The sequence below is a fragment of the Sphaerodactylus townsendi genome, linkage group LG08 (assembly GCF_021028975.2).
Source record: "Sphaerodactylus townsendi isolate TG3544 linkage group LG08, MPM_Stown_v2.3, whole genome shotgun sequence".
Taxonomy (NCBI): Eukaryota; Metazoa; Chordata; class Lepidosauria; order Squamata; family Sphaerodactylidae; genus Sphaerodactylus; species Sphaerodactylus townsendi.
This window is the reverse complement of record NC_059432.1, coordinates 82,946,668-82,974,083: the sequence shown is the minus strand read 5'-3', so window position 1 is coordinate 82,974,083 and position 27,416 is coordinate 82,946,668. Positions and strand designations below refer to the sequence as shown.

Sequence of the window (27,416 nt, the reverse complement as noted above, 5' to 3'; positions counted from 1 at the left end):
AGCTTTGAACTTGTCGTTTGTATTCAAATCCAGTTTACCATAATAAAAACAAATATTTTCTTTTTATTTTTTCACTTTAATCCATGTGAATGTTCACATATAAAGTACTAATCGTATGAAACTGAAATATTTTAATGAGAGAAGAAAAAATGTGTTTATCACCACACATGGAATAATGGGTAAAAATGAGCCTCTGAATTTGGACAAATTGGGCTGAGCTTTTAGTTGATCTAAAACTGGGGTTTTAACAGCTGCTGTTTGAATATTCTTACACAAGATTAACAGCTGAACTGCCTGTATTAAGGGTTTGTTTACTTCCAGTATGCTCTACTTATATTTGTGTAACAAAAAATGAAAGTTATTAAGAAGACATCATAGGACTTTAGTTCACTCTGTCACCCAAAGCAAACGAAGGTATGTATTCTTGTCTCAGATTTCTCATCACTTTAGAAAGTGAGATGAAATTAGCACATTGCTTCTTCAGTGAGTTATACCGTGGAGCACACAAACACAACAGGTGCTAGTAAGAGCAATTCTGCTATGGACTTTATGGGTAAAGCCTCTACCCTGCAAGCATTATACAGGTAATATACAATTAAAATAAATGCAGTTGATCCTATGGCTATTCCCACCTTCCCTTCCTCTAAACAGCTTTATGCAAACCCCACAAAAGCCTTCCTAGAATAGGTCATAGAACCCTATAGAAAAACATCTACTACGCAAAGAGGACACCAGCAAAAAAGGAGAATAAGGCAAAGGGGCAGTGGTGTAGATGCCACAGGGACATCTGGGGACAAACGCTCCAGGCGCCCCGTGGGAGTCACATGGGGGTAGAAAAATCACCCCCACACTTCTGGGAAGGAGGAGGGGTGTGGGTGGGGGGGCCATGGGGAAGGAGAAGGGGATAGAGAAGGGAATGCCATGGGGGGCGAGGCCCAGCCACGCCCCTCCTCCTTGCCAGTCGTGGCTGGGCCTCAACTCCCCAGCAGCACCCTCCCTTACCTGTGCTCAGCTGGCTGCAAAAAACAGCCGGCTGAAAAAGTAGCCTGGTGGGAACTACACTTTCCAGTAGATGTTGCGAGGCCCCCACCCCCCCGGGAGGCCTCTGCAGGAGTTGAGGCTCGCCAGGTGCCCTGGGAAGTGTAGTTCTCACCAGGCTGCTTTTTGCAGCCGGCTGAACTCAAATAAGGGGGGGCACCATTTTGCCCCCTACGCCACTTCAAAGGGGTCCCCATCTCACTCTTATGCCAAGACACCTCTTATTCTGTCACTCTTTCTCTGTCCAGCTTCCTACTGGCTCAAGAGTAAAGTGGAGAAAATTTCACTCTGTTCCTCCTCTCTACTGCAGCCCATATGGCAGTGGCTTTTTGTCCATGAAGGATTCCCAGTAAGCCTTGGAGGGTGAGATCTTGTGGAAAAAAAGGAAGTTGGAAAGATTGTTCACTATTGGGGTCTTGTATTCATATAGGAGAATCCAGCCCAATGGGACTTAAAATGTGTGCTCTTATTTTAACAGGACTTTCTCAAAATTGCATGCCAGTGTCGTAGACAGGCCCTCAGGAACCAAGGATAGTCCACACACAGGTCTTAGCAGGTTCAGATGTTTAATGTGCACAGAGCAAAGAATCCAAACAAGACAACAAAAAGTACCTGCAAGCTGAACCACAAAGTTGCTGCCATATACTAGCTCTGCTGCAACCTCTCTTTTATAGCCAGCCTCCCATTCCCTTGTGCAATAACCTCTTGAAGCTGGGTTACTCTAGTCTGGCTCCTGAAAAGACTCTGCATCTACTCTAGCTTGCCCCATAGCTGCCAACCTGCCACTGTGTCTTCTCTGCTGTAAACTAGAACACAGTCTCCTCCTGCGTTGCTCCTGGGGCTCTGGAGACAAGGGGGGGGGGTGAGGGAGCTGTCACAGTCCCCTCTGGCTCTGTATCAAGGGGTTGAAGAGACTCAAAATTAAGCTCTTGCTGGGGAATCTCAGAGCTTGGACATGGCTGTGGATCCCAGCCTGAATGCTCTGCCTGAGCCTGAGGACCTGGTCCTGCAGGAACTTCTGGCTGCTCAGTCTCTGCACCTACAGGTGGTGCCTGAGATTCTGGAACCAACACTGTCCCCTCTTCTCTATCTGAGTCTTCCTCCCAGAGGTTCTCATTCAGACCAGGCTGGGCCCTAACACACAGCATCAGCCTTGAAGAAATCAACAGAGCAAAGAATTTGTAATACGGTGCCCTGAGGTCAACTAGTGTAGTGCAGCAAACAGAGGTGTGAGCAGAGTTATCCCAGTTTAAATTTTACTCCTCCTGAGAACTCAGACAGCCAGAGTGGTATAGTGGTCAAGAGCAGGTGGGCTCTAATCTGGAGAACCAGGGTTGATTTCCCACTTCTCCAGCTGAGCAGCAGAGTCTTTACAAGAAGCCTGCTGGGTGACCTTGAGCTGGTCACAATTGGTTCAGAACTCTCTCAGCCTCACCTACCTCACAAAGTTGTCTGTGGTGGGAAGAGGAAGGGAAGGAGTTTATAAGCCCCTCTGAGTCTCCTCACAGGAGAGAAAGGGAAAGTAAAATTCAAACTCTTCTTATTATTACTTGGTAGGTCAAGAGAAAACATTATTGACCTACTTTATAGGACTGTAACTCTGCTTTATAATGTAAATTGTAATCCATGTAACGCATTTGGCATATTCTATAGCACAACATAAATGCTAAGCATGACTGTTATGTCACTACTTTAGTGGCACAAATTCCTACCTTCTAAATGTTCTAGTGTTGCAAGTTACATTAAAAAACAATAGTTAATTTTTACCACTGCTTTATCAATGAACTCTCCACAACTCACGAGTGGAATGTGTCATTGCTTTGCTGTTCGCAAAAGATCCCAGCACAGTCCTTCTCTTCATCTACAGGGAATTCTTTGTCATAGAGTTGAGTCAATCCAATAGTGAACGAGAACAATACAAGAAGAAACATTCCAATAAATTTTCCAAAGTCTTGCAACATCTGCCCCATTGAAATCTGTAGAACATATTCATTATTATCAATTTCAATTATGAAGTATTAATTACTAGATACTAAAATTGCATGCTAAAAAACTATTATGAAAGCAAGATACAAATCTAGCTGAACTCATCACACTATAAAAGAATTACAGCTTCAGTTTGTCACTGAATAAGGCAAGTGTTAGTTGTTCATGCATACCTGGAATTCTTATTTCAACTAATAAAAAACATGTTAAAGATGCAACACATAAATAGATATGTACATTACATAGCGAACTTGTAATGAATGACAACCTGTATGAAGGGCAACCTGTAACAGCAATGTGGTCAGCATCCTTAATATACTATTAAGTTCACTGAGTGTTATCAATAAGGAGTTTGCTACAGAAAATGTGATTTAAAAATTTAAAATAAGAAAAGTACAAAGTGCAGACAATAATTTAAAAGAGTTGAAAAATCAAAGAGGCCTTTTGTAGGTTGTTGTGTTTTTTTTTTGCTCGTAGGAGTAATTATTTAGCTATAATGAGAGAAGGGGAAAGGTCCCTACTTCATTCACAGTAAGGTAACGAAGTAACAACATCTTTTGGACATAACAACTGGAACTGCACAACCTACGTTACCTTTTCTCTTTGTGGTCCTAAAGCCTACCCTACAGTGCCAAGGGCAACCCAATCCAGTTGGGGGAGAGCTCCGCAGCTGCCAGGGACAGCATGGAGAAGGTGGTGCCATACTGCCTTCAAAGGGGTTTCAGGTGACATGGAAAGAAGGAAATTTTTAAAACCCTCCTGCTGCCTGAACTAAACAGGCTTATGACACATTTTTCAGTGGCATAAGTCTGCAGCTGCAGAGGGGAGCATTCCAGGCTGGAAGGCTGGTAGAAGCCGACTACTTCCCGGTGGGGCCACTGTGGAGCTGTGGAGTACCTGGATGCCGGCATCTTTGCTCTCCCCACTAGCGTTGGTGCTCCTTACGTCGGCAAGGTGGGCAAATGTGCCAGTGCGGCCCTCCGCTACTCCTACAGGCCAATTTGCTCCCCCCATCTGGATTGGGCTCGAAGACTAGGATGTGAAATACTCCTTCAAGAATTTTGTCTCAGGCATCTTTCAGTAACACTCAAAGCAAAAATGCCTTGTTTGCCATGTGTAATTTCATTTTTGATTTGCTTCTACATTCTAATTAATCGTCATTTAATTAGATAGCCACAGGAAGCCCACTCAGCAAAGTCAACATCCAGCCATATAAAGAGCAGCTGAACTCATACAGCCAATGATTTAGATGAGTTTTATTACAAGTGTAAACTCTATATATGAACTTAAATCACAGAGCAAACTAGACATTTTGCCCATATAATGACTTACCTGAAGAGGCCCTAGGACAGAACTTGTGGTATACATGAAGAAAAGTCGGAGATAACTGAGAACATTAGCAAAAGCAAACAGACCTTCTGCCACCAGCGTAGGATGGAAAGCATCCCAATCCTTTCTCTCAGCAAAATCATGGAACTTGAATCATTAAAAGAAATGGACATTTAATTAAAATATCGCAGACAATCTAGTGATAGCGATTAACTGCCAGCGAAACACCAGAAGCTACAAAAATCCAAGAATATTTCCCAATGTCTTCCAATCCAGAATAATATTTAAGACCACCTGAGATTTTAAAAAGTATTAATTATCAAATAGCTGTCATACTGCCTTTTTACGTTCCTTTCCGTTCATAATATAAGTTATTTGACTCATATTTTATATCTTATGGAAGCATTTTACCAGAACAGATACAAATTTATTTAATTAGATTTATCTGAAAGGTTCTTGCATCAAGCAGAGCTAACAAGATACAGGTTTATCTTCTATTCCAAAGAAATGCCAGTTCTAAAGACACAAGATGTATCCAAAAGTCTAGAAGTTCAGATAATCCTATCTATCTAAAGCTATCTCTTTCATCTATTAGGGGCAGGTGGAGATATTTCCCATCAGCAGCTGATCATCAAGTCTCCTTTCCCGATTCTTCACTCAAGCTCAGATTTTCTCATTTCACTTAAACAACTCTCAGTATCACACTTGTACATTATGTTAATACATTAATTAATGCTAACCAGATATCTCTCACCTGAGTATTTATGCATTCAGCACCACTACTTTATTCAATGATTTAGACTTGGAGAATATATACTTTCTTTTGATTACTACAAAATTAATTTTCTACCTTTATCTTTAATTTCTTCTTTCCTCTCTCAGATGCCAAAAATACATGTGCTATGATGGCACAGAGTAGAGCAGTTTGCCACCTTTTCTAAGTATTGGATATGCTTATACTTTTTAGCAAAATGAAGATATTCATTTCTAATTCCATAAATATGCCAAATAGGACAATTTTATGCGCCAAATAAATGATCTATTTCATGTTGTTCAACCTGTTATAGAAGTAAAGTACACATTGCAAAAATTTCAGTTTCCCCCAAATCTTCTATTTCTGGGGTGGCAATGGGGGGTATGCCCTAGATCACTCACGGCACATTCCTTACTTCTTTTGGCTGAAAGAGCTGCTTTCTGGGCAGCTTTGGTGGGCCAGTGTGGAGCTCCCTTCTTCCAGGCTAAGGGGGAAATGGGTATGCCTCATATTGAATTAGAATACAGGCCTTGTTATTCACAAGACACCCACATCTCTTCTGTCATGGATTGTCTGAAGAAAGTGATATCAGAGGGCATAGGGACATTAATAGGGCAAATGCAAGTAAATTTGTGAGTAAATTTGCCAATACATTGAAATGTAGAACAGTGGGCCTCCTGGGCCGCTATGCCATTTCCCGTGCCTGGCTGACCTTTCCATAGTTTCTGTGTCATTCTCAGAGGCTCCAAAATTGTCACCACTGCTCCCGGGCTCCTGATTTACACACCATTTTTGGCATGCTATCCTTAATGCTCTTTTGGTGTACCCTGTGCATCAGCGGGGGCAAACAGTGCTGCGGCAGGGGCGCAGGGCACACACGCGCCCCCGGGCACAGTTTCACCTCGCTTCGCCTCTGGGTACTAGCTTTGACCAGTAATAAATTGCAGTGAAAATACCTGAAAGACTATCATGCGCAACATAAATTTTGAAGAGTAGAGTTGCTAGTTGTCATTTCACATCCAAATTTCAAGAACAGCAGCTATACTCTATACATGTGTATTTACACCAGGAATTCTTTCAACACAGCAAAATCTATGAAATTATAAGAACGAGAAGTGATATTTACCATAATCTTCCTATATTCTAGCAATATATTCATGGCCAATTGGCCATGCTGGTAGGGGATGATGGAAATTGTAGTCCATGAACATCTGGAAAGTCGCAAGTTACAGACCCCTGTTCTAGCACTAAATATATAGACTGAAATCAGAGTTGTGCTTTAAGGCTTTCAGAATTTGGAAGAGGACTTTAACTACCATTATTGGAACATTATATTACTGTAAATTTGAATTTTAAGCAATCTGAAAGCTAATTTGGCAGAAAAGCAAGAAATAATTATTATATTGATGATTCAGAGAAGCTTGTGAAACATTAAACTATATATTGAAGACAACATATAGCAATATTTACCTTGTTGTGGGCAACTATTTTGAGAGCAAATGTTGCTAAATAGAGAGAATTCATAACAAAACTAAGTTGATTCCGAGATTCATCTAGGAAGTCTTCCAAACCTTCATACCAAAGTCTTTTGACATCTGACCACACCATTCCTGATAGAGAAGAGAGAGAAAGTAGCTAGGAAAGTATACTGGACATTCCACAATGATTTCAATACCATCTATAATTCTTCTGATTTATGAAACATGATTATACCTCTGATTTCAAACAATGTTTTGGAGTTAGAGGAATATAAGAATTGTGCACACTTTACAACAATACTGTGTTTAAACACTTAGTATATACATTTAAAACTTACATTTTTACACATTTCCATACCTGGCCGTAGTTTAATGTCCACCTTCCAGAGAAGTTTTTATTCAGAAGCACTGTAAAGTCACTTTAACATCTACCGGTAAGTAAATTTATTTATTGAAATGTAAGAAGTATTAAAACTACAGACACAATGCCAAGAAAAATTCTGGCTACTAAAGCCACAAAAAGTCCTGGTGGGCCAATGGCCCCAAGCAAGAGACAAATTTATTGCAGAACAATGCCCCAAAAAGATTTTAGGTCCAGATTTTGACTTTATTCCAATTAATTTCTATTGGTATATCAGTAGGACATAATGATCAATAAATCATTTGCTGCGAATCTATGTTATATAACAACTGTCATTTCATGTAACAGAGTTTTCCTCAGAGTTTTAGCACAGAAAGAAATTCTTTTATGATTAGAGTGGTAGCCAACAGAATATCTATCAGCATAATAAAATATGTTCATGTATCCTCTTCATTGTGACCATATAGGTATTTGTTTACTGATGCTGCAGTTCTATGGCTCAAGTTGTGAACAGTGAAGATTCACTGCTTGTTGTGGGCTTTCCAGGCTGTGTGGTTGTGGTCTGGTAGATCTTGTTCCTAATGTTTCGCCTGCATCTGTGGCTGGCATCTTCAGAGGTGTATCACACAGAGATGCCAGCCACAGTTGCAGGCAAAACGTTAGGAACAAGATCTACCAGGCCACGGCCACACAGTCTGGAAAGCCCACAACAACCAGTTGAGTCCGTCCGTGAAAGCCTTCGACAATACAGTGAAGATTCAATTTCACTTATACAAATTATATACTCATAACATCCTTTCCTTCTCATATTTTATTATAATCACTGTCAGTGTACCTACACTGTCAGTGTACATGGTAATAATTCTGTCTCCAAGAGTATATGTCCATCTTTGGATTAACCAAAAACGTAACTTCCTTCAATGGCAACACCTGCTGGTATGTAAACACAACTTAAAAATATCATTTCCAGACAATCAAGCCATAAAGCTATATTTTTATTGATTTTTTGCCATTGTCACATCTGATCTGGTGACCCCCGGTGAGGTTTTCCAAGCAAGATACATTCAGAGGTCATTTGCCATTGTTTGCCACCACATCATGAGCCTGCTATTCCATGGAGGTCTCTGTTCTAAATATTAGTAAGGGTCAACCCTGCTTAGCTTCTGAATCTGACAAGATCAGGCTAGCCTACAGCTGTCCAGGTCAAGCCATATTTCTATACTAGTTTAGTATTAAATATTTTTAACAGGAACAGTACAAACAACTGAGAATGCAGAATATATGGCATAATTTATTATTTTAAAATATGTCTCCCATTAGCATTGTCAAAATCTAGTAATCCAAAACATATGACTGTAGGCTATTTACATCCAAAAAAAATCATAAACTGGGGGATGTCTTTTAAAAAAACAATGGAGAAAAGCAGTAGTCTGTGCTCCCTCTGCTGGTTCTGTTGTTTCTTCAGATAACCTGCAAATGTTATTTTCTCTGAGATGGCTGAAGTAGTTTCAGGAATACAGCCTCTGTACAGATAATACAGAAATGTGAGTCCTCAAAATGCATATCCCTCTTTTCCATAGCTCAAGGGGGCATACAGAGAATTAAAATATCAATATATCCAGTAGAGTAATATAGAAAACTTAAAACCAATATAACTGTAAAAATGTAGAACTACAGGCAACATCACGCTGATCAAAGCCTGTCAACTAAAGGCCTTATTGAGCATCTCTACCATGGATGCCCTACAAAAGGAGACTTTAACACATGCATAAGACAGTACAAAAAATAACTGTGCCTTTGCAGTGTCTGAGCAAAGCTAGTGGATGATACTGCTAGCAAGGTCTAGTCAACAGATCTGAATTGTCAAGTGAATACTTAGGAGATGTTCGTTATATTTGCATGCCATTCATCACACATAAAAATTGGCTCTGATTTTTTACAGCTAAATATGCATATAGGTGAAGTGGCCCCTAATCCATATACCTCCCAAAGGGTTTTATACTTACCTATAAGCCACAGTATTAGAAGATAGTCAATTCTTTCCAATGCTGGTCCCATTGTGTTTTTTTTATCTTCATTATAGACTACTGAGTACAAATTAAGTAATAGCAAAAATGTGAAATACGAAGCTCCATGTATAATAAACTTCATAAAAGGAGTGTGAATTATTCGCCCTATTCGCGATTTTGGAGCCAATAAATAACAAAAAGACAGTACAGGCCAAAAGATTCCGACTGTCAAAACTGTAAAAATCTTCTTAAAGGTGTGCTTGCGGCGATAACCAGCCATTTGTCCAAACCAGACAGTGTTAAGAAACTGCTGGCAATTGGATTGAGAAACAAACTGCAATAGAAAAACATTTTTATACCAACAGACCAGTAACCGCAGAACTCAGTGCTCAAAGCTTTGTTTAATTGATCAAGAATATCAGTTGCCGCTTGAGAATGTCACTTAAAATGGTACTGTCTTTTGAAGAGTACCTATAATTTAATTCTAAATAACGGTTTAGAATCAAGATGGTCCAAATAGCACACATTCAATGATACCTGTCTCATGTGCTGGCTAGCAGTGGTATAGCTGCTAACAAAGCTAACAAGCCTATTTCTAAATTTAATCTTATTAGTAGCTATACCATTCCACAACACCCAAGTACATACAGCTCCGGTTCCTACAAAACTGTAGTGGGAGGCAGGCTTCCCACAGAAGAATTTTCCTCTCTCCAGAAGTGTTTAGTATATACAGAATCTTGCCTGGGCTGTAACCTAGCAACCTTTTTTTCAGCCTTTCTCAAGCAGAAGGAATCGCCTACTTGCTACAGAAATTCACAAAGTAATAATTCTCAAAAGATAGCTATGTTATCTTGTTGCAACAAAAGTAAACAGGAGCCTTGTGGCACCATAAAGAATAAAATTTTATTTCAGTAGAAGCATGTGTGGACTACAGCCCTCTAGAGCAGGGGTGTCGAACTCGTTACAAGGGCCAGATATGACATAAATGCAGTGGTGGGATTCAGCAGGTTCACACCACTTCGGCAGAACCGGCTGTCAACGTGGTGCTTGTATTCAACCAGTTATTAAATTATTTGAATCCCACCACCGGAACCGGTTGTTAATTTATTTGAATCCCATCACTGCATAAATGTGACTTGGTCAGGAAGGAGCTGGGAGATGACTGCCTTGGCTGACCAGATAGATAAGGGGGGGAGGGTGGCTACCTCAGCCGTTGAATCGCAGTTGGCCCACCAGCACTAGGGGTGGTGTTCAGCACTGGGAGGGGTGGCTGCCTCAGCTGGTGAGCCAATAGCAGGCTCACTAGCTCAGATCAGCATAGGAGTGGCTGCTTCAGCTGGTGGGTCCACAGTGGCCTGCTACTCTGGAATGACACTGAGAAATGTAGTTGTCACTGGGCAGGGTGACTGCCTCAGCTGGGGAATGTGGCAGACAGGCCTGGGTGCCATTTTGCCCTGGGTTCTGTTTCCTCTCCCTATGCCTTGGGGCACAAAAAATAAGACATCTCCTGAAAATAAGCCCTAATGCATCTTTTGGAGCAAAAATTAATATAAGACCCTGTCTTATTTTCAGGGAAACACGGTAGCACCTGATTCTAAGAGAGTAACTTAAGGGAGCAGGCAGTTAAATTTGTTTTTCAAATGTTGATGCAATGCAAATGTAGTAGATTTGAGCTACTTTTTAGAAATGTAACTCTGTAAGATAGATCACTAGTCTATTCCATTTACTTTTGTGTTTCCCCTCCCCCTCCCTCCCCTTCCCTCCCTTGCCCTCCCCCTCCCTCCCCTTCCCTCCCTCCCCAATGGTGGCATACCTCTTCCTCTCCCTCTCCCCTCCCTCCGCTAGGGTGGGTGGGCCATGTCCAGATGCCAGGCCCCCTCCCCTTCCCTCCCCCGAATGCCACCTCACTCACTCCCCTCCCCTGCCTTGCATGCCACCCCTCCCTCCATAATAGATTAATAAAGAAGATGTACCTCCTTCTGATTATACTTAATAGCTAGCTTTAGGCGGCTCAGATTCATTCTTTCTTCTAGCAGTCCTCGTTTATCCACATGCTCATCAGTTGCTGTATGGTTTAATATAACTTCAAGTTCCCTTGAATTCCGTGCCTGTGCAAGCAAGTCTTTAGCAAAAGTTTTACACTGCTGAGCTAGTTCTTCATAATCATTCCTAGGAAATACAGAAGATGGCAACCATTACATTTCTCTTGATGCACTCCTCAGCATTCAGATTAACAGCACAATCCTATGTAGGTTTATTTAGAAGTTCCACTGTATTCGTTGGGGCTTTCACGAAGGTTAACAATGTATAAGACTGCACTGTAAATACCTGTCTAGACCAAGTGAATGTTAGAGTAGACAAATTTAAAACTAAGTGTTTTCCATCAGTTATTTATATCATGATTTACATTAACAAGAGCAAAAGAATAATTTTAAAATCAGTTTCCCCATTGTATAATTCACACATTCCCCCAAAACTGAATGCAAACTGGTTGATATAATAATTAGACTACATTGGTTTGAAACCAAGTAAAATGTTTAACAAGGACCATAAGCTAAACTATACTGCATATACTTTTTGAATCTCAAAATTATGAACCTAGAGACAGGGTAGATTGCTGTGAAATTAGGGTTTCTGTTTGGATCTGTTCATACACATGCAAAGAAAGGTCACTTAATCACTGAATGCCTCTAAATTCCCAGAAATAGTGGGTGACAGGTACTAAGCATAAGATGTAAGCTGAGGCACCAAAACATTTTTAATCCCCATGGATTTCTTAACAAGCACAACTGTGAAGTAATGTATGTGGGGCTGCCTTTAAAAAAGAATGACTCAAAAGCATAAATCAGCACACCATACAAGACTACTGACAGGTGTTAATTGCTGGGATCAAATCTTGCCACTTCTAAAAGAACTTCACCAACTGCCTATTTTCTTTCAGGCACAGTTCAAAATGCTGATTCTGACTTTTAAAGCATTACCCACTCTCACCCAGTCTCCTCCCAGAGATGCCACCAATTTGCTGTAGTGTGGGGAACAGCACCTTAAAGGTGCAGCCACTGTGGTGATTCCAAGTTTGAGTCCTGGCTCTCTTTGTCCCCTGACACCGACTTTTGACCAGTTCTCCTTTCATGACCAACCCAGTGGTGCCCAACTTGAGATACACGTACCCCCAGAGGTATGTGCCAGAACGTTTGGGGATATGTGAAAAAAATTACGTAATGGGTTTGCTAATATGGAGGCAAAATTTTAGGGAAATGGGCTGCCAAGGAATATGGGAGTGAAAAAAGGTTGGGAACCACTGACCTAACCTGACACACAGGATTGTTGTGAAGGTGCCTGATCTCCTTGGCAGAAGGACAGGGCAAAATGCACTAGCTAATAGATTCGTGATTTTGAACCAGTGCTTAAAGATTCCTTTACTCCCATTTGATCCTGTTCAAGAACTAAGACAATAACAGACAGCCTGTTTTGAGCATTCCTGTGTTCAAGGGCTATACCCAAGAGGCTAGAGTCTCTTCAGTGGTGGCATCCCACCTCTGGAACAATTTTCCTACTGCTGCACCTTGTCTTACTTTCACGTGTCAGGTTGAGCCAGGCTTCTTGTTAGTGAGTGGCTTTACTGCTCTTAAATTTTGATGAATTTTACAAAGATTTTAAGGTGTTGTGTTTTGTTTTACAACTGGTTTTTTTAAAAATCTGTGATTGGTTTCTTGTTACAGTAGGCAGCTTTGGAATCTTCTAATGGGAGGTGGGATATTTCTTCTGAAAGAACACAACTTAATCCTCTGCGAAATCAATAAAATTTGCAACTGCTTCATGAACTGTCTAAATATTCATTAAGGTTGGTTAACAATCATGAATATTCTTATTACATCAGCATGCCTGACCTCAAAAGTAATTTTTCTCCCCCTAAAGTGTTCTCTTATCCAGTAAACAAGCTTTAACTCAGTGATTTTGACACAGGGTCCCTCATCAACAGAGAAGGGTGTCTTTGTCCTACAGAAAAAAAGCATCTCACTTAATAGGTAATCAGATCCAACTCGAAGTCAATTATGCAGTTACCAAATCAAACAAATCAACTGCTGATTTAAAACAGTTAATCTTACCCAAACATCTAAATACATTTCTTATTTCTTAGCAATAATAGGACATTTTATTAAATACAAGATTATTATTTCTTTTGTCTTTAATTTCTAATTTGGAGACAGCTAATTTAGTGACTGTATCCAATATTATTTGCATACATAATACTGAAAAGACAGTACTAAAAGTTGAACTTAATCTGTACCTGAATTCAACTTCTACAAGGCTGAGTTCTGTTAAGTCTGCACTAAGCTCAAAAGCTCTTAGAATTGGATCCTCCTCAGTCAACATTATTAAGGCAGGACTAGCCAAACACCGATATATATCAAGGCGAAATCTGTTATTAAAACATCAAAGAAAACATTAAGATCGCCAATTTTCATTTGACTAGTGTCTTCAACTCACTGTAACATATGCTTACCTTTTAAAAATTTAACCTAAAACCAATTCCAGTAAGAACAAATATTAGGAGCCGGGAGCCAGCAGGGAAATAATTTGTTGCAGCATTCTCTCCCGGACATTTCTCAGCTTCTGCATCTGTGGCTGGCATCTTCAGAGGATCTGAACGTCAGGAGAGAATGCTGCTAGAACACGGCCATACAGCCCGGAAACCACACAGCACCCAAGTGATTCCGGCCGTGAAAGCCTTCGACAATACAAAGAACAAAACATTTTAAATAACCCACACCCTCTCCTGCTGTGTACTAGTGAATTATTTAAGTGATCCTCCTACCCTCATAACTTTAAAATAATTTTGTCAACGGCCTTATTTTAAGATATTCTATATCTGGTGACTGGAGCTTATGATTAGGATGGGCTGACACCTATTCCAGTACAGTTTCATAAATGATGAGCTGGAATTGCATAAATGTATGCAATCACAATTAATTTAAACTAATAATATGTAAGTTATCAATAATTTCAAAAGAATAAGTACACTGCTATCAAAATGAAAAACATATACCGAACATCCATTATCCTATCAGCCCAATTCTAAACAAATGTAAACCTGTGATGACACTAAACACACTGTGATTAAAGAGGCTTCTCAAGGCAGTGCTACTGGAAGCCAAAATACATTACCCTTTTTTCCACAGATTTTCATGTGCTTTCACATGCTCCTCACAGTGGCACAGCAGCTGTAGGCAACTGCTTCTAACTGTGGGGGGAAGCAGTTTTCTCACAATCAGCTATACTGGGGGAGGAGCAGAGGCGTATCTGCCTAGGGACATGGGTAACCCATGTCCCTGGACGCAAATAATCTGGTCACGTGGGGGTGTGTGCAAAATCAGCCCCCCCATGTGACCAGATGCCTTCCTGCTGCCTCGTCGTCTTCAGGCTCCCTCCGCCCATGTCGTCATGGACGTGGGCACAGAGGGACCCCGAAGACCACACACCCTCCTGACACCCTGGCCTCAGCGCGGAGAGAAGCCGAGCTGTAGGGAGTGGGGGAGCTTGGGGGGGCATTCCCAGAGCCCACCCCCAAGCATGAAGGGGGCGGGTGCAGGGGTGCCAAGAGGAGTTGTCTCTGGGTGCCATTTTCCCCCTGTACACCTCTGGGGAGGAGTTATTTTACTGATTTTGCCAGATTGGCAAAATAACTCCTTCAGCATGGTTTACATGTTTACATTGCTGCTAGGGGTTGTTCTAAACTTGTTTGGGCTCTTTTCTTTAAGAAGCAATTCTGCGAGGAACAGCAATTCTGAAAATTTGTGAACAAAGATAATGTGTAGTTTTGCTCTGGGACATGTTTGGAAATGGCAGGAAGCAGGATAGTCAATCTCACTATAAAAGCTGATGTACAAGGTACCCTGATGGCTCTCGAGAGCCTGAAAAGCTGCTAGGATAGCACATGGAACACACCAAGCTTGCTTCCATTCTTTCCACCCTTTTGTTATGAATTACAGCCTTGCATAGCATCAGTGAAGAGGGCAGAAACTCTTTACCCTATCTCGTTCCCTGATGACACTCAAACTACTGCACAAAAATATCCAAACTACTACTGCAACAAGCTGCTACAATAAAACTACTTCCACAAAAATATTTCTATAGGAGGAAGAACTTCCAACTGTGGAGCTCTTTTTGCTTCCTACCTCCCAGTACAATCCAAAATGGTTCCAAAACCTCCAGGAACAGCATTTCAGAGGCATCTAGATGTACAGAGTAAGGAAGAAGGCAAAGGTGCACTCCACAGATAGAAATTCTTCCACCTGTGGAAATGTCTGACTGGATCCAAGTCCTCATCACAAGAAACAGGGCAAATGAGTATTTACAAGTTTTCACTGAATAGATTTGGGAATACTTCTCAAAAGCTAAAAATGGCATGCAAAAATTAAAAGGTAATTACTGTAACCTGGAATGTCGTAGACTATCTTTTTTGTTCTTGGCTGTACATAATGTGCATTCACAGCCCACAGCATGAGGTTTGGGAAGGGATATATCCTGTTTTAACAGCATTGTAAGGATTTCATAGTTGTTACGGTGAGCAGCTAAAATGACAGGGGCCACGTCCATAGTTGTTGAATATTCTGGATTCTGCATACGTTCCATCAATTTCTGCAACAGACGGGAGTAAAAAATTATAAATTAAACTTTTCAAAAAAACTCAAAACTAAATCATGCCTTTGATGCCAGTTTGTGGAAGTTATTGGGGTGGGGGGAGAAGTAAGAGATGGAAAAATCCTGTTCCATAAGTTGTTTTACTATCCAACTTATAACAGTATTACTTGAAGCTGTACCTTAAAATTCAAAATTATGCTTACAATAGTTATCTTACTTTGCATAAAAACACACATTTAACTTAAAATTCAACAGCTGTACTAACTCAGGCTTTTTTGCAAGCATGTGGGGACTCCGATAAGCATACAGTGGTCCCATCCCACAAGGATTCAAATCTTAACATAAGATTATATAATATTTTAAGTATTAATTTTTATAATGATTTATGTTAGGATGCATTATAAATAATAATCAATACAGCTAACAATAAACTGAATAGCCCTGTATAGATGATGAAAGCAGGCAAGAGAGCCATCCACTGACAAGGTTGGGTTCCACACATTCAAGAAACTCCAAGGATATGCAGAAAAACATACATAAAACATAAACAAACAAATAAATAAATAATTTAAAACACTGTTTGCTGCAAATTACATATGTTCCAGAAGGTACAGAATATTGAAAACTGTGAAGAGTCAGTTAAAGGGAATGGGGGAGAGAGGAACAGAGCTGCTCAAGTCCTTGACAGTTTACTGCATCCCAGAGGAGGAAATTTTGAAAGCTGAGGTGAGATTTCTACATTATTTGCCTCCGCCTGTGGATTCCTCAAGGCTTTTCAGACCACCACAATATCTAACAATAAAGTGAGACCCATTATGATAACAAAGGCAAAATCAGATCATGTAAAAACAAGACAACAGCTTACATCCTTCAGGGATACTTGGGTATGCAGAAAACATTAACCAAAAAGGAAAACGAAGCCCGAAAACTAGCTACATGACAGAGAACAGCTGAGTGTAGGAAAGAGGAGAGAGGGAAAAATTAGCTTACTCTGAGATCTTAGAGAGGGATGGGGAGAGCAGGATGTGATTTCCAATTGCCCCTCACCTACTGCCATTTCTTGTAGTGTTTAATAATAATAATAGCAAATTATAATTATAATAGCAAATTATAATTATAATAGCAAATTATAGTTAATTATAACAGCAAAAATAGCAGATATCAAACCCAAACATCCTCCTTTACAGCATTTTCTCTAGAACATCCAGAAGAATGTGCACACTAGAGAGCTCTTATTTTCAGCCACATTTAAATGATTTTAAAAAGAATAGTCAAATTATCAACCTAACACAATAATTCAAAATGAACATTATAATTCCTAATGACTCGTATTAATTTAAAATGGAATAGAAATAAAATCACTATAGATTAATGCTGAAGTTATTCTACAAGACAGACAAGAAGGATTAGGATTTTTCAATATACATACAGGTCACAGTTATCTGTTTTAGACTACATTTAAAAAATACACAATATATTTTTATAGTACAGTATTCTGACAATTTATAGTTAAAATCTGATCTTTAAAAATGATGCTTCATTGTCAGTTATACAATCAAAAAAACTGTTCCCCAAAATTTCAGATAACCAACACTTTTTTATTATCAAAAAATATAACAAAAACAAATATTTGAATCATGTAATCTGATAATTTTAATATATGTTACTAACAACAATTGTTGGTCTAGAAGATCGTTTTGGCCGATGATTGAGTAGTATGTCCACCGCTCCCACAACTTCTGAGTCAATGGCCACCAAAAGTGCATCTGTGGACTGAAAACAATTGAATGTTAAATCAGAAATAATAATAAACAGTATATAAGGAAGGACAATGTGAATTTCAAAATTATAAATATTAGTAGAAGTAAGGAAGATGGTTTTCTTTTTAAAACACGTGAAAAAATATACTAAATTTCAAACAGATTCTTATGTTTTTTTAAACAGTGTTAAAACATGTTCTTATTACCTGGCACCCATAATCCAAAAGTAATTGCAATATGTCTAAATTCTCATTTTCGATGGTTATGGTAACAGCATTCCTCCCAAGCACATCCACACAATTAATGTTCATTTCACCAGAGCTATTCTCTTCCAAGAGCTTCTTCACCATGTAGTAATCACCTATATAAATAAAAGACAAAGAGATGTTTGGATCTTACAGGATATTTTAATTTGCAAGTATTCTAGCACACATAATAAATACTGGGAGATGGTTGCCAAGCACAAGAATTTATTTCTATTTTAGGTATTCTTGCCAGTTCAAAACTCTTTGCATATAAAGTAAGCAATCCCCTTGTTTGCAACATTCTGTATTACATATTACAGCTCTGGAAACCGCAGGCATAAGGACCATTCCACCAAGATCTGGACCACAGCATTCTTTTCCCCTCAACCCACATTGCTTTTGTACTAAACATCTAGACCAGTGGTGGCGAACCTATGGCACGGTGCCAGAGGTGGCACTCAAAGCCCTCTCTGTGGCCGCGCGTGCACAGAGTCTTCTTCCATCATGTGATAATAGTGTAATTATTTCAGGGAGATTATTACCATTAAACCTAATACCTAGTTTTGGGAAGCAGTGTAGGTAACCCTGTTAAGCGCTGTTAAACCCTACTGATTTTCATGGGAAGAACTAAAGCGTGATCCTTTACCTGGAAGTAAGCTCGGTTGCTGGCAATGGGGCTTGCTTCTGAGTAAACCCTCCTAGGGTCGTCATTCACCCGTTCGAAGCGTTGCACCATTGCTTCAAAGCAAAGCCACCAACTACCACCAAGCTTACTCACAAGCAATGCATGCCTTGGAGCCAACCATTTTTTCTATACTAAAACCTCAGTATTCAGGTTAAATTGCCATGTTGGCACTTTGCGATACATAAGTGGGTTTTGGGTAAGGTGACCAGATTGTCACCTTTGTAAACCGGGACCTGGCCGGCCGCGCGCACACGTGCGCGAGAATGTGTGCACAGCCGCAGGAGCGCACTGCCTTCTGGGGCTCCTGCGGGCGCGTGCATGGGAGGCTTCCGGACTGCCTTCTGGGGCGCTCCCAGTTTCCCGCCGGGAGCGCCCCAGAAGGCAGTGCGCTCCTGCGGTCGCGGGAGGCTTCCGCACTGCAAAAATTGGGACGGTTCAAAAAACCCACAGGACGCGGGACAAATTGTTTTAAGGCGGGACTGTCCCGCCAAAAGCGGGACGTCTGGTCACCATAGTTTTGGGTTGCAGTTTGGGCACTCGGTCTCGAAAAGGTTCGCCATCGCTGATCTAGACAGACAAAGTATTCTGGAAACTCAAAAGCTTGCACAATTTGTTGTAACATTGTTTCTGATAAGTTACTTGGTCTTAAGAAAATATGTTATATTATTCTTTCTGTTGGAATTTTTCTGATGGTCATAATGACCACGTTTGCCCATGTTTTATTGTGTAACTAGCAGTAAGGCCCATTGTGCTGAACAATAAATGGTAGGTTCTAGACAGCTGTTGGTGGCTTAACAGCAACCACCAAAGGAGACCAATCTCTCCTGCCTTTCTTCCTCCTTGGCCACCTTTTTCATCTGTTCTTCCCCTCCTTCTCTGCCAGTCACTATCCATTCTGCTATCCTCCGTAGGCACCACCACCCATTTGCAAAGTTTGATCCCTGCTTTGGCAAGGCTGGGGAGGAGCCAGCAAGGTGTCCATGAAGATGGGGAGAATTCTCCTCATCTCCATAGCTCCCCCCGCCCCAGTTTGCAAAGATGGATCCTGGGAGGGAAGGGAAGGAAGCCCACCCAGCCAGTGCATTGCCAGTCTGCCCCAGAGAAGCACCAGTTCCTTGGTGTGTGTGCATGTGCATATGTGCCTGTTTGCGTATGAGTGAAACAGGCAATCTGGTCAACAGGGTTCTGTGGCGTTTCACATACTATTTGCACAAGGCGTAGAGGCAAAGAGGACAGGGGGGCACAATGCAGAGGCGTGGCCTCACCATGGAGGGGGCGTGATGGGGCATTCCGGGGTGTGGTGGGTGTCGTTGTGGCAGGGGCACAGGGCTTGTGTGTGCCCCGTGTGCAGTTTCCCCTCACTCCGCCCCTGCACAAGGTATACTGCAGTTTCCACAATAGGAAGAAAAAAATGAGGGCCACACAGAGGCTCGCCTTTCCACACTCTCAGGCACTTGTCCCTTGACCTTGGCAGCTTGGTTGTGTTAGCAGGTGGGTGGGTAGCAAACAACTTCCTTCTTTCCCTCATTCTCCATCACTCCCTGGCACCGGGAGGCCTGGCCACACACCCTGTCCCTCCCTCCCCATTTCCAGTTTGCTCTTGATAGCACCTGGCCCTCTTTAAGAGAGTCCCACCCCTTTCCCATATACAGAACTAGTGTTGCACTGAACGGCACAGGGCAGAGAGGCCTGGCCGATGCTGCTTCTAACCAACTCCTTTCAAAAGTAACCATCACATTCCACTGTTTGGTTTGTGTTGTTTTTTACCAGGTCAGAGTAAGCCCTTCCCCCAAGCCATGAATATGTGGTGACTGGCTGGAAATCAGTTGTGCATGGAGATTGGCTGGAAATGAGTTATACGCAGTGATTGGCTGGAAGTGAGTTGTCTCTACAACTTCTAGGCTTGCACAATTATATATAGCAAAGAGACAGATTAACATTTGTTCCAGAGAGGCTAACTTGCTTTTGGAAAAATTGATACCCTCATATTTAGCATTCATGGTGCAAAAGGACATTTTCCTCTGACATCATTAATCAACTACTAGAGGACGACCAAAACTGGCACCACCTGCTGACAAAATGATCAGCACTCATCACACCTTGGAGGACTTCAACAAAGTTGTATTGAACCCTGTGCGACATTCACAATTGTCACAGCATAGGTCTTAATGCACTGAACAGGATCAAGCAGTCTCTGCTCATCATTAGGCATTTAAAAAGCAAATAAACAATGAATAGACTAAAAACAAATAACCAAAAGCAAACAACCTACCTATTATTTCATTCAACTATCATTGCACAGTCCAGAAGCTTCAGCCCTAAACCCCTGCTGTACAAGAGCGTACACATTTTGTATACACAAGCTAGTGACAATTAAGCATCTAAACACCTATCTTAGTTGAAGCCTTGAAATATTTTAGGAGCACAAAGTGACCCTTAATTTATGAAGGCACTATGCATCTCATTACAGTTGTTGCTGATTTTTACTGCTTCTTGATATCCAAAATAAAGAATTCTTATCACTATTGGTACAGACTATTTTAAAAAACCTTTGTCCCTAGGGCAACTGGACAGGAATGCCTATTTAATATCCTTCAAATAGTCCCAAGTTTGTCCTATATTTAAAAATGCTATAATATAAACAAAGTCTAATTATGTGGATGAAAAAAAAACATTAACTGCTCGAAGGTGCATTCACACATTTGGAAATAAAACTGCACACACAAAAACTACAAATTCTTTTACAACACTGTATCTCTATTTTGATTGAGGGAGGTATTACCTTTACTGCCCTGACCTGGATAACTCAGGCCAGTCTAATCTCATCAGGTTCAGAAGTTAAGCAGGGTTGGTCCTGGTTAGTACTTGGATGGGAAACCACCAAGGAATGTTAGGGTCACAATGCAGAGGAAGACAATGGTAAACCACCTCTTAAGTCTCATCTTCAAAACCCTACGAGGGATTACATACACAATGTACTTGCTGCATGATGGAGACAAATGTCTGTCACAGCAAGATTTCTTGTATGGACCTGTTTCCTAAAGTCCTGCTTTCACTTTCCATTCTCTCCACAGCAAGCGAGACTACTTTCAGCATGATTTTTAATTTGCTTCACTGCCAGAGTGGGACAGATCTGCTAGTGAGCACAGCTTTACCCCAGAGATCTTCCCTCCGCCTATGGCCATCCTTCCTTCTCCCTCACGCCGCTCTGCATGCCTTCCCCCTCATGCCCCCTTCCATGTTGCCAGTTGCTTCAAGTAACAGAAAAGAAGCTCACTCACTCAACACTGACGTCTACTTCTCTTGATGTTTTGAAATACTGATATAAACAGATCTTGGAAACAACAAGCCTCTGTCCTGTGGCTGCAGCAGCAGGAAGTGTTGTGTGGAGGTGAGGGAAGGGGAGGGAATCAGGAGGCTGCTCTAGGATGGTCCCTTTCTTTAGCAGCCTGTGGTCAAGGGAACTGCTTTAACTCTTTCATTTGGTGGGGGGGAGAATTACATTTGGAACAGTAATATCAACACAAGTTCCGCTTGAAGGGCCAAGAGTTTTGACTACCAGGTGTAATGAGATCTATGCTTTTAAGAATCACTTGATGGGCAGAATTAAGAGAACTAGGCCTGGAGAGCTCACTTCAGAAAAACTCAGGTGGGGGGGGGGGCAAGAGTGCCTCCTTACATGTAAACAGAGGAATGCGAGGAGAGAGCCCTCTTCAAGCCCACTCAAAGAAGTCCCAAAGTAAGCGTTCCATGTGTAATGAGCCAGCACATCAGTTGCAATTTGACAGAACTTTACACATGCCTTTACACTGCCTTTACCAAAAACAATTCAAAACACAACATTACAAACTGCTAAGCTAAACATTTATTTTTGTATATCAGTTTATGTTTCCAGATCTCAGTGGAACAGCTAGAATCAAATACAGCAAGCCCTTACAGACCAGCAAGATTTTTGGGATACAAGTTTTTGATAGTCAAAGCTCCCTTCAATCAGACACCTTCTGAAACAGATCTCTATGGTTTGCAGTTTGTCAGCTCAGAACAAAAAAAAGTGGGGGGTCCCACTGAGATGCTTTCTTTCCTCCACTTTTTGCACATAAAGTGAGAACACCACCAGTCTCACTTTATATGAGAGATGACCTATCAGGACTACAGATTGCAAGAAAAACCTTGCACCACTGCCAATGCTTATTAACTAAACCGCAAGGAGCTATAGAGCTATAGATTAAAAAAAATCCTCCTTAAAATGAAACAACGAGATGCAGTGGAATCGACGCAAGGGCTCTCGATGTTGTTTTTCTTGACGTTGCTAAAGGGATGTCACTCAACGCAGACCAGCTTTTTCTTAACAGGCATCCAACTGTCACCACGACCCAGGTACTTCACCAAGCGGCAAACGAGAGCCTCCCGCCTCCTCGTGCGAAATGGCAAGTCGGTGGGAAAGGACCACGGCCCCGATCCCGCTCAAGGGGGTCGATGCTGAGCTTGGGCGGATCCCCACAGCCGAGCCCTCCGGGGCGGGCGTGGAGGCGGAGGGCGACGAAGCCGCCCATCCGAGAGCCCGAGGAGCGGAATCCCCTACCTTTGTCGCACGCCAAGAGGAAGAGCTTCTCATCCAGGGTGGTCTCCTCCTTCACCTGCCTGACGTCCTTCAGCGCCAGCAGCTTGTTTGGGGAGGCCGAGGCCGACGGGTCCGCGCTCTGGTAAAGGGCAGCCATGGCGCAAGTTCCGCGAGGCGGCTGAGGCCCATCGAGAGAGGCCGCGCTGGGGACCCCCTCCTCACGCACCAACCACCGCAACCCTGCCCGGCCCTAAAGACGCCGCTGGCTGGAAAGACATCCACAACGAGCGACGCCGGAGCGAAGTCAAGCGAGCAGTGCGCACGCGCAAGGGGGCTCCGCGCGCTCTGGTGCATCTCTGCGCGGACGAGGTCGCTGGGACGGTCGTTCCCTCAGCGCCGTTATGGCCGTTTCCCTGAGGAAGGTCGTTTATTATCTCCATGTGCTTTTGTTTGTTTGTTTTTTGTTCAGTATAAGCTTGGCAGGCCATGATAGTTTACGTTAGTCTTTAGTCGGGTTAGTCCAATTTGTTTTTGCTGCCCATCGAATTCGTTGCTAGTTCAAGACAAACTTTAAGGTCGCCCTTAACTATTACTCAGCACCACTTATATATGTTTGCTGGATGTGAAAGAAATCAAAAATGTTCTTAGCATTATGTCCCCTTCCAATTGAGTCCTGAATATATTCTAGACTAGGCATGTTCTGCTATGAAAATCGCCAGTCCTTCTGACTCACAAAGCTCTCATTGGCTCCTCTACTCTTCCTTCTCCTACATCACACAGCCAAGACTTAGGGAATAGATTAGATATGTTTTATCAGGGCCCACTAATCACTGACCCACAATCATAATAAGTCTACTATTTTATGCAACAATTTCACAATAATATGGAAAACTTTATTTCACGATTCGTACGTGTGCTGGCACTGAATGATTTGCAGGGTGTTAAAAAATTGAATCAGGCCTGACAAAATAATGCTTAAATCCTGAAGACAAGGGTTTGTTTGAGGATCTCATCTTGATTCTCTGTCCCTTTTGGCAGTAGACATTTTTCTTTCCATCACTTCCACACAATCGCCTTTTGTGGGGGGTTGGGGATTTGAGGCTTGTCATTTTACCTCTGGTTTTAGCAGGGGATGTTTTAATTATTGTAAACCTCTTGAACCAAGAAAAGGCAGGATGTAAATGAATAAAATAAATAGAAAATGTTCCCACACCTTCCAATAGTTGCTGGATGAAAATAGGTACCTGTAAAGAGAGAAAAGTGCAACAATATATACTTGAATGTATACGTACTATCAAGAGGCAGCCTGGTTGTTTCAACAATCCAAATGTTTGCTGCCTGAGCCTGGCTGATGAAGCAAAGTGAACCCAAAGAATGTACACTTGTATGCCAAGATTTCTTTCAGCACCACAGTAGATGCAATTCAGCACATACATCATTCATATACCTGGTATGAATCTTATGCTGATACCAGTGGAAAGCTGGGGTATCATCAGGGTCAGAACAAGAACACAGCCCAAGCAGATAGGCATTTTGCACAAAACCTTAGTCTTCTGCTTTGTGTATAATGTGTTTGTGTGACATGATCTAGTGAAATTCAGGATGAAGACACAATAGCAGTCTCCTGTTATGTATAGTTGGATTGTCAAAATCATATTTATACATGATGTATAAAAGAAAGCCCCAGAACTGAACTTGCTATCTTGCTTTATTGCTTTTCAGTGTAATAATTTTAAGAGTCAGTTATTTACACTTATTGCAAGGTTTACTACATAAACTTTGTCATGTTACCATTCTTCAACTTGTGTTTATTTAGGCTTATTCTAGACCACACTCTATAAACATTGTGATTGTTCAAAGAAAAAACTATTATAGTTTTTTTTAAAAAAAATCAAAATACATTCAAGAAGTTCTATATTGCAGAAAATCAATACAAAAAAAAATTCTAGAAGAGGACATAGCCAGATTCAAGACAATTAATTTGAGAAAATTGCAAATTCTTGTTTTAATAGCCGGGTTACCAACAATAATTTTTGGACGAATCAAATATTAATTTATTAAATATAAATACATTTGCAAACTATCCTCAATACTTTTTGTGCATGTATGCTAAAAATAAAAGTTAATATATGATTTACTAAACTACAGCTACCCTCTTAGGAGCTAGTTCAGGAATGTAGCCTATTCCTGAAAGTTAAAAGATAGAGGCAGTCTATGGGTTAGCTTATCCCTCCTCAAGCGTCTCTTCTCTAAAGTGGGAACTGCCCTGTCTCATAAGTTTCAGTGGTGTTCAGTCTCTTATATTAACACTAGCATCTTTAAAAGCCAACTTCTTACCCTCATTTCCAATCTTGATTTTAACAAAAAAACATTGGTTGATATTAATGATAGTTAACAGAAGTTAACAATTGAGTTGGGGTTCGTTTTGTTTTCTGTGTGCATTTTGCTCCCTCCAGTGGTCGATTCAATATTACATTGTAAACTTCAGGAAAATATCCTGGACGTAAAGATGTAATATCAAACAAACCACTAAAGGGAAAAAACACACACAAAATGATAGGGACACACAAACAAGGAAAATGAAAATGTAGAAGAGCCTATTATTAACCATGGATAAGGCTAGGCAGGAACAAATTAGAGAATTCATGCTTGAAAGGAGCGGGACTGAACTCAGGGAGTTCAGATACCCATGATCCAGTCCCAGTCTTTTAATCAGGAATAGCATGCAGGTTTCGGCCGCTCTAATTCTAATTGCTGCAAGGCCATCTTTAGTATTCTCTTTTTCATTTCCTAGTACTGCAGTATAATAAAATAAAAATACCCTAAAATTTTGCAAGCAAGTCCATCACATGAAATTCATCTTTGCCAGCTAAAATGAGGTACTGCTGATCAATAAGCTAACACTTTAGTTGGTTAATTTAATTAAACCAGGTTTGAAGCCATAATGTTGATAAGAATTTGGCAGTCCTTTATTATAAGGCATGGACTTTGACCTTTGGGGATTTGAATTAACGTAATAGCGGCGGAATGAAATCAGACTTTCAAGACCTTTCATTCATAAGGCCATGGGTTAGTATGTACAGAGATAAAATCTTAATTTCCCAGCAGCTTCTAAAATAGCATTGTAAAATCATGATGATTTGTGCACTAAAAAACAGTCTACATGCTATTTGGAACTAGGAGAAGTGAAGGTAGCAGCTGTTCCAAACAGCAAGCAAAAAGGTAGTGGTGACAGAAGAAGCAACAGCCACTGATCAGGTAATGGGAGCCAGTAAGCTATTGCCTTCAGTGTGTTTGATTTCTTAAAAAGAGACCGCAGTGTGAAGTCTTCCTGGGATGTCTGAACTGAACTGTGCTTGGCCAGGGTCTCAGGGTCACAGTCAGACGAGGACTTTTCAACACCATCACATGAGAGGAGGAGAATCTTACTTCTTCAGGCAGAAGGTTGAACCCACCCCTGCAGAATTCCAGTGCTGCCTGGATCTTAGGAGTTGGCTCCGCTTTCTCTGCTGTTCAGTCACGGACTTCCTCCAGTTTGGAAGTGGTTCCAGTCCCCTGGTCTTTGCTGGGCATGTTTCTGGAGAGCTGGCTCCTTCAAGGTTTACCCAATGGGGTGGGTGGGAGGAGGAATCAAGGTGCATAAAGTGTAATTGTTCAGAAAGGCATTCCCATAATATAAATATAACATTGACGCCAGCAGGATTAAGAGAAGTATTCATATTATGCTTCCCCCCCCCCCCCCATTATTCTCTGATTTTATGTACATTTTTATTATGCTGTTTATTATAGGTAACATCATGTTTCACTGCATTCTCCGGTCATGTATTTCTAGCTTTCCAGTCTCCAGGGTGCCTGTCCTTTCTGTCCTTTCTGTTGTGGTTGCACCTACCTTGCAGTTCCTACTGCTCTGGTATGAGTTGTGATCATACAGGTCAACACAGTTTATTCTATTGTTTAACAGAGATGATGATTACACATGTATATCATATATGTTGATTACATATGGGGGCATCATTTTGTACTTTTTCCCCCCTTCAAAAAAATGTTGATCCAGCCGTGCAGTAATCTTAACATGATGATTACTGCTTTACAATTTTACCTCACAAATTACTAACATAATACAAATTTTTTCCAGATGAAACCTTAAGTATAAACAATTGAGTTAGGTAAATAATCTCTCTATACATTTTCACATTTGTGCATATAAATTATCTCTGGTTTTACAGCTACTTAATGTAATTAGTCTGTAAACAGTGAGGCATTCATTATGTTGATCATGGCAGAAAATGTGAAAAAAGTAATCTTTATTTTATTCTGTTCAGTCCTCTTGCCATCAAGCATGCAAATACTGTCATAACCATTTTTGGCTTCACTTCTACTAAGTCATCCGGTAGGGCATATATACAAGCACCGATTTTTCGAGCAACTGAAATAGCATATCTAGAAGGGAAAAAAGGAGGAAAAAAAATCAATAGGAATAATTTATTTAAATATATTTAAATGCATTTATTTATTTAAAATATTTATATACCCTCTACTTTCCCTCAAATATCTCAGGACCCAAG

The 27,416-nt window shown here is 41.0% G+C and overlaps 2 protein-coding genes across 5 annotated transcripts in view; both read right to left on the bottom strand.

The window, feature by feature from the left end:
* The window catches only part of TRPC1 (transient receptor potential cation channel subfamily C member 1), a 30,449-nt gene extending 7,283 nt beyond the window's left edge, over nucleotides 1–23,166 (bottom strand). Inside the window, exons 1-10 of one of the 2 annotated variants that reach the window (XR_007245334.1) lie at nucleotides 22,873–23,166; nucleotides 17,567–17,721; nucleotides 17,272–17,373; nucleotides 15,395–15,597; nucleotides 13,247–13,378; nucleotides 10,929–11,124; nucleotides 8,953–9,289; nucleotides 6,578–6,717; nucleotides 4,357–4,500; nucleotides 2,839–3,014 (exon numbers count right to left, since the gene is read on the bottom strand). Coding sequence is in view for 1 of the 2 variants with exons in the window: in XM_048506719.1 (XP_048362676.1) it covers nucleotides 2,839–3,014; nucleotides 4,357–4,500; nucleotides 6,578–6,717; nucleotides 8,953–9,289; nucleotides 10,929–11,124; nucleotides 13,247–13,378; nucleotides 15,395–15,597; nucleotides 17,272–17,373; nucleotides 17,567–17,721; nucleotides 22,873–23,008 (1,721 nt within the window). In the remaining variant the exon portion in view is untranslated. The remainder of the gene's footprint in view (nucleotides 1–2,838; nucleotides 3,015–4,356; nucleotides 4,501–6,577; nucleotides 6,718–8,952; nucleotides 9,290–10,928; nucleotides 11,125–13,246; nucleotides 13,379–15,394; nucleotides 15,598–17,271; nucleotides 17,374–17,566; nucleotides 17,722–22,872) is intronic. The other variant, XM_048506719.1, reaches the window with a different exon arrangement.
* Nucleotides 23,167–24,541: 1,375 nt separating this feature from the next.
* Nucleotides 24,542–27,416, bottom strand: part of PLS1 (plastin 1) — a 49,046-nt gene continuing 46,171 nt past the window's right edge. For all 3 annotated transcript variants that reach the window (XM_048506720.1, XM_048506722.1, XM_048506721.1), the window contains one exon: nucleotides 24,542–27,291. In XM_048506720.1, the coding sequence (XP_048362677.1) occupies nucleotides 27,156–27,291 (136 nt within the window). In that variant the 3' untranslated portion in view covers nucleotides 24,542–27,155. The remainder of the gene's footprint in view (nucleotides 27,292–27,416) is intronic.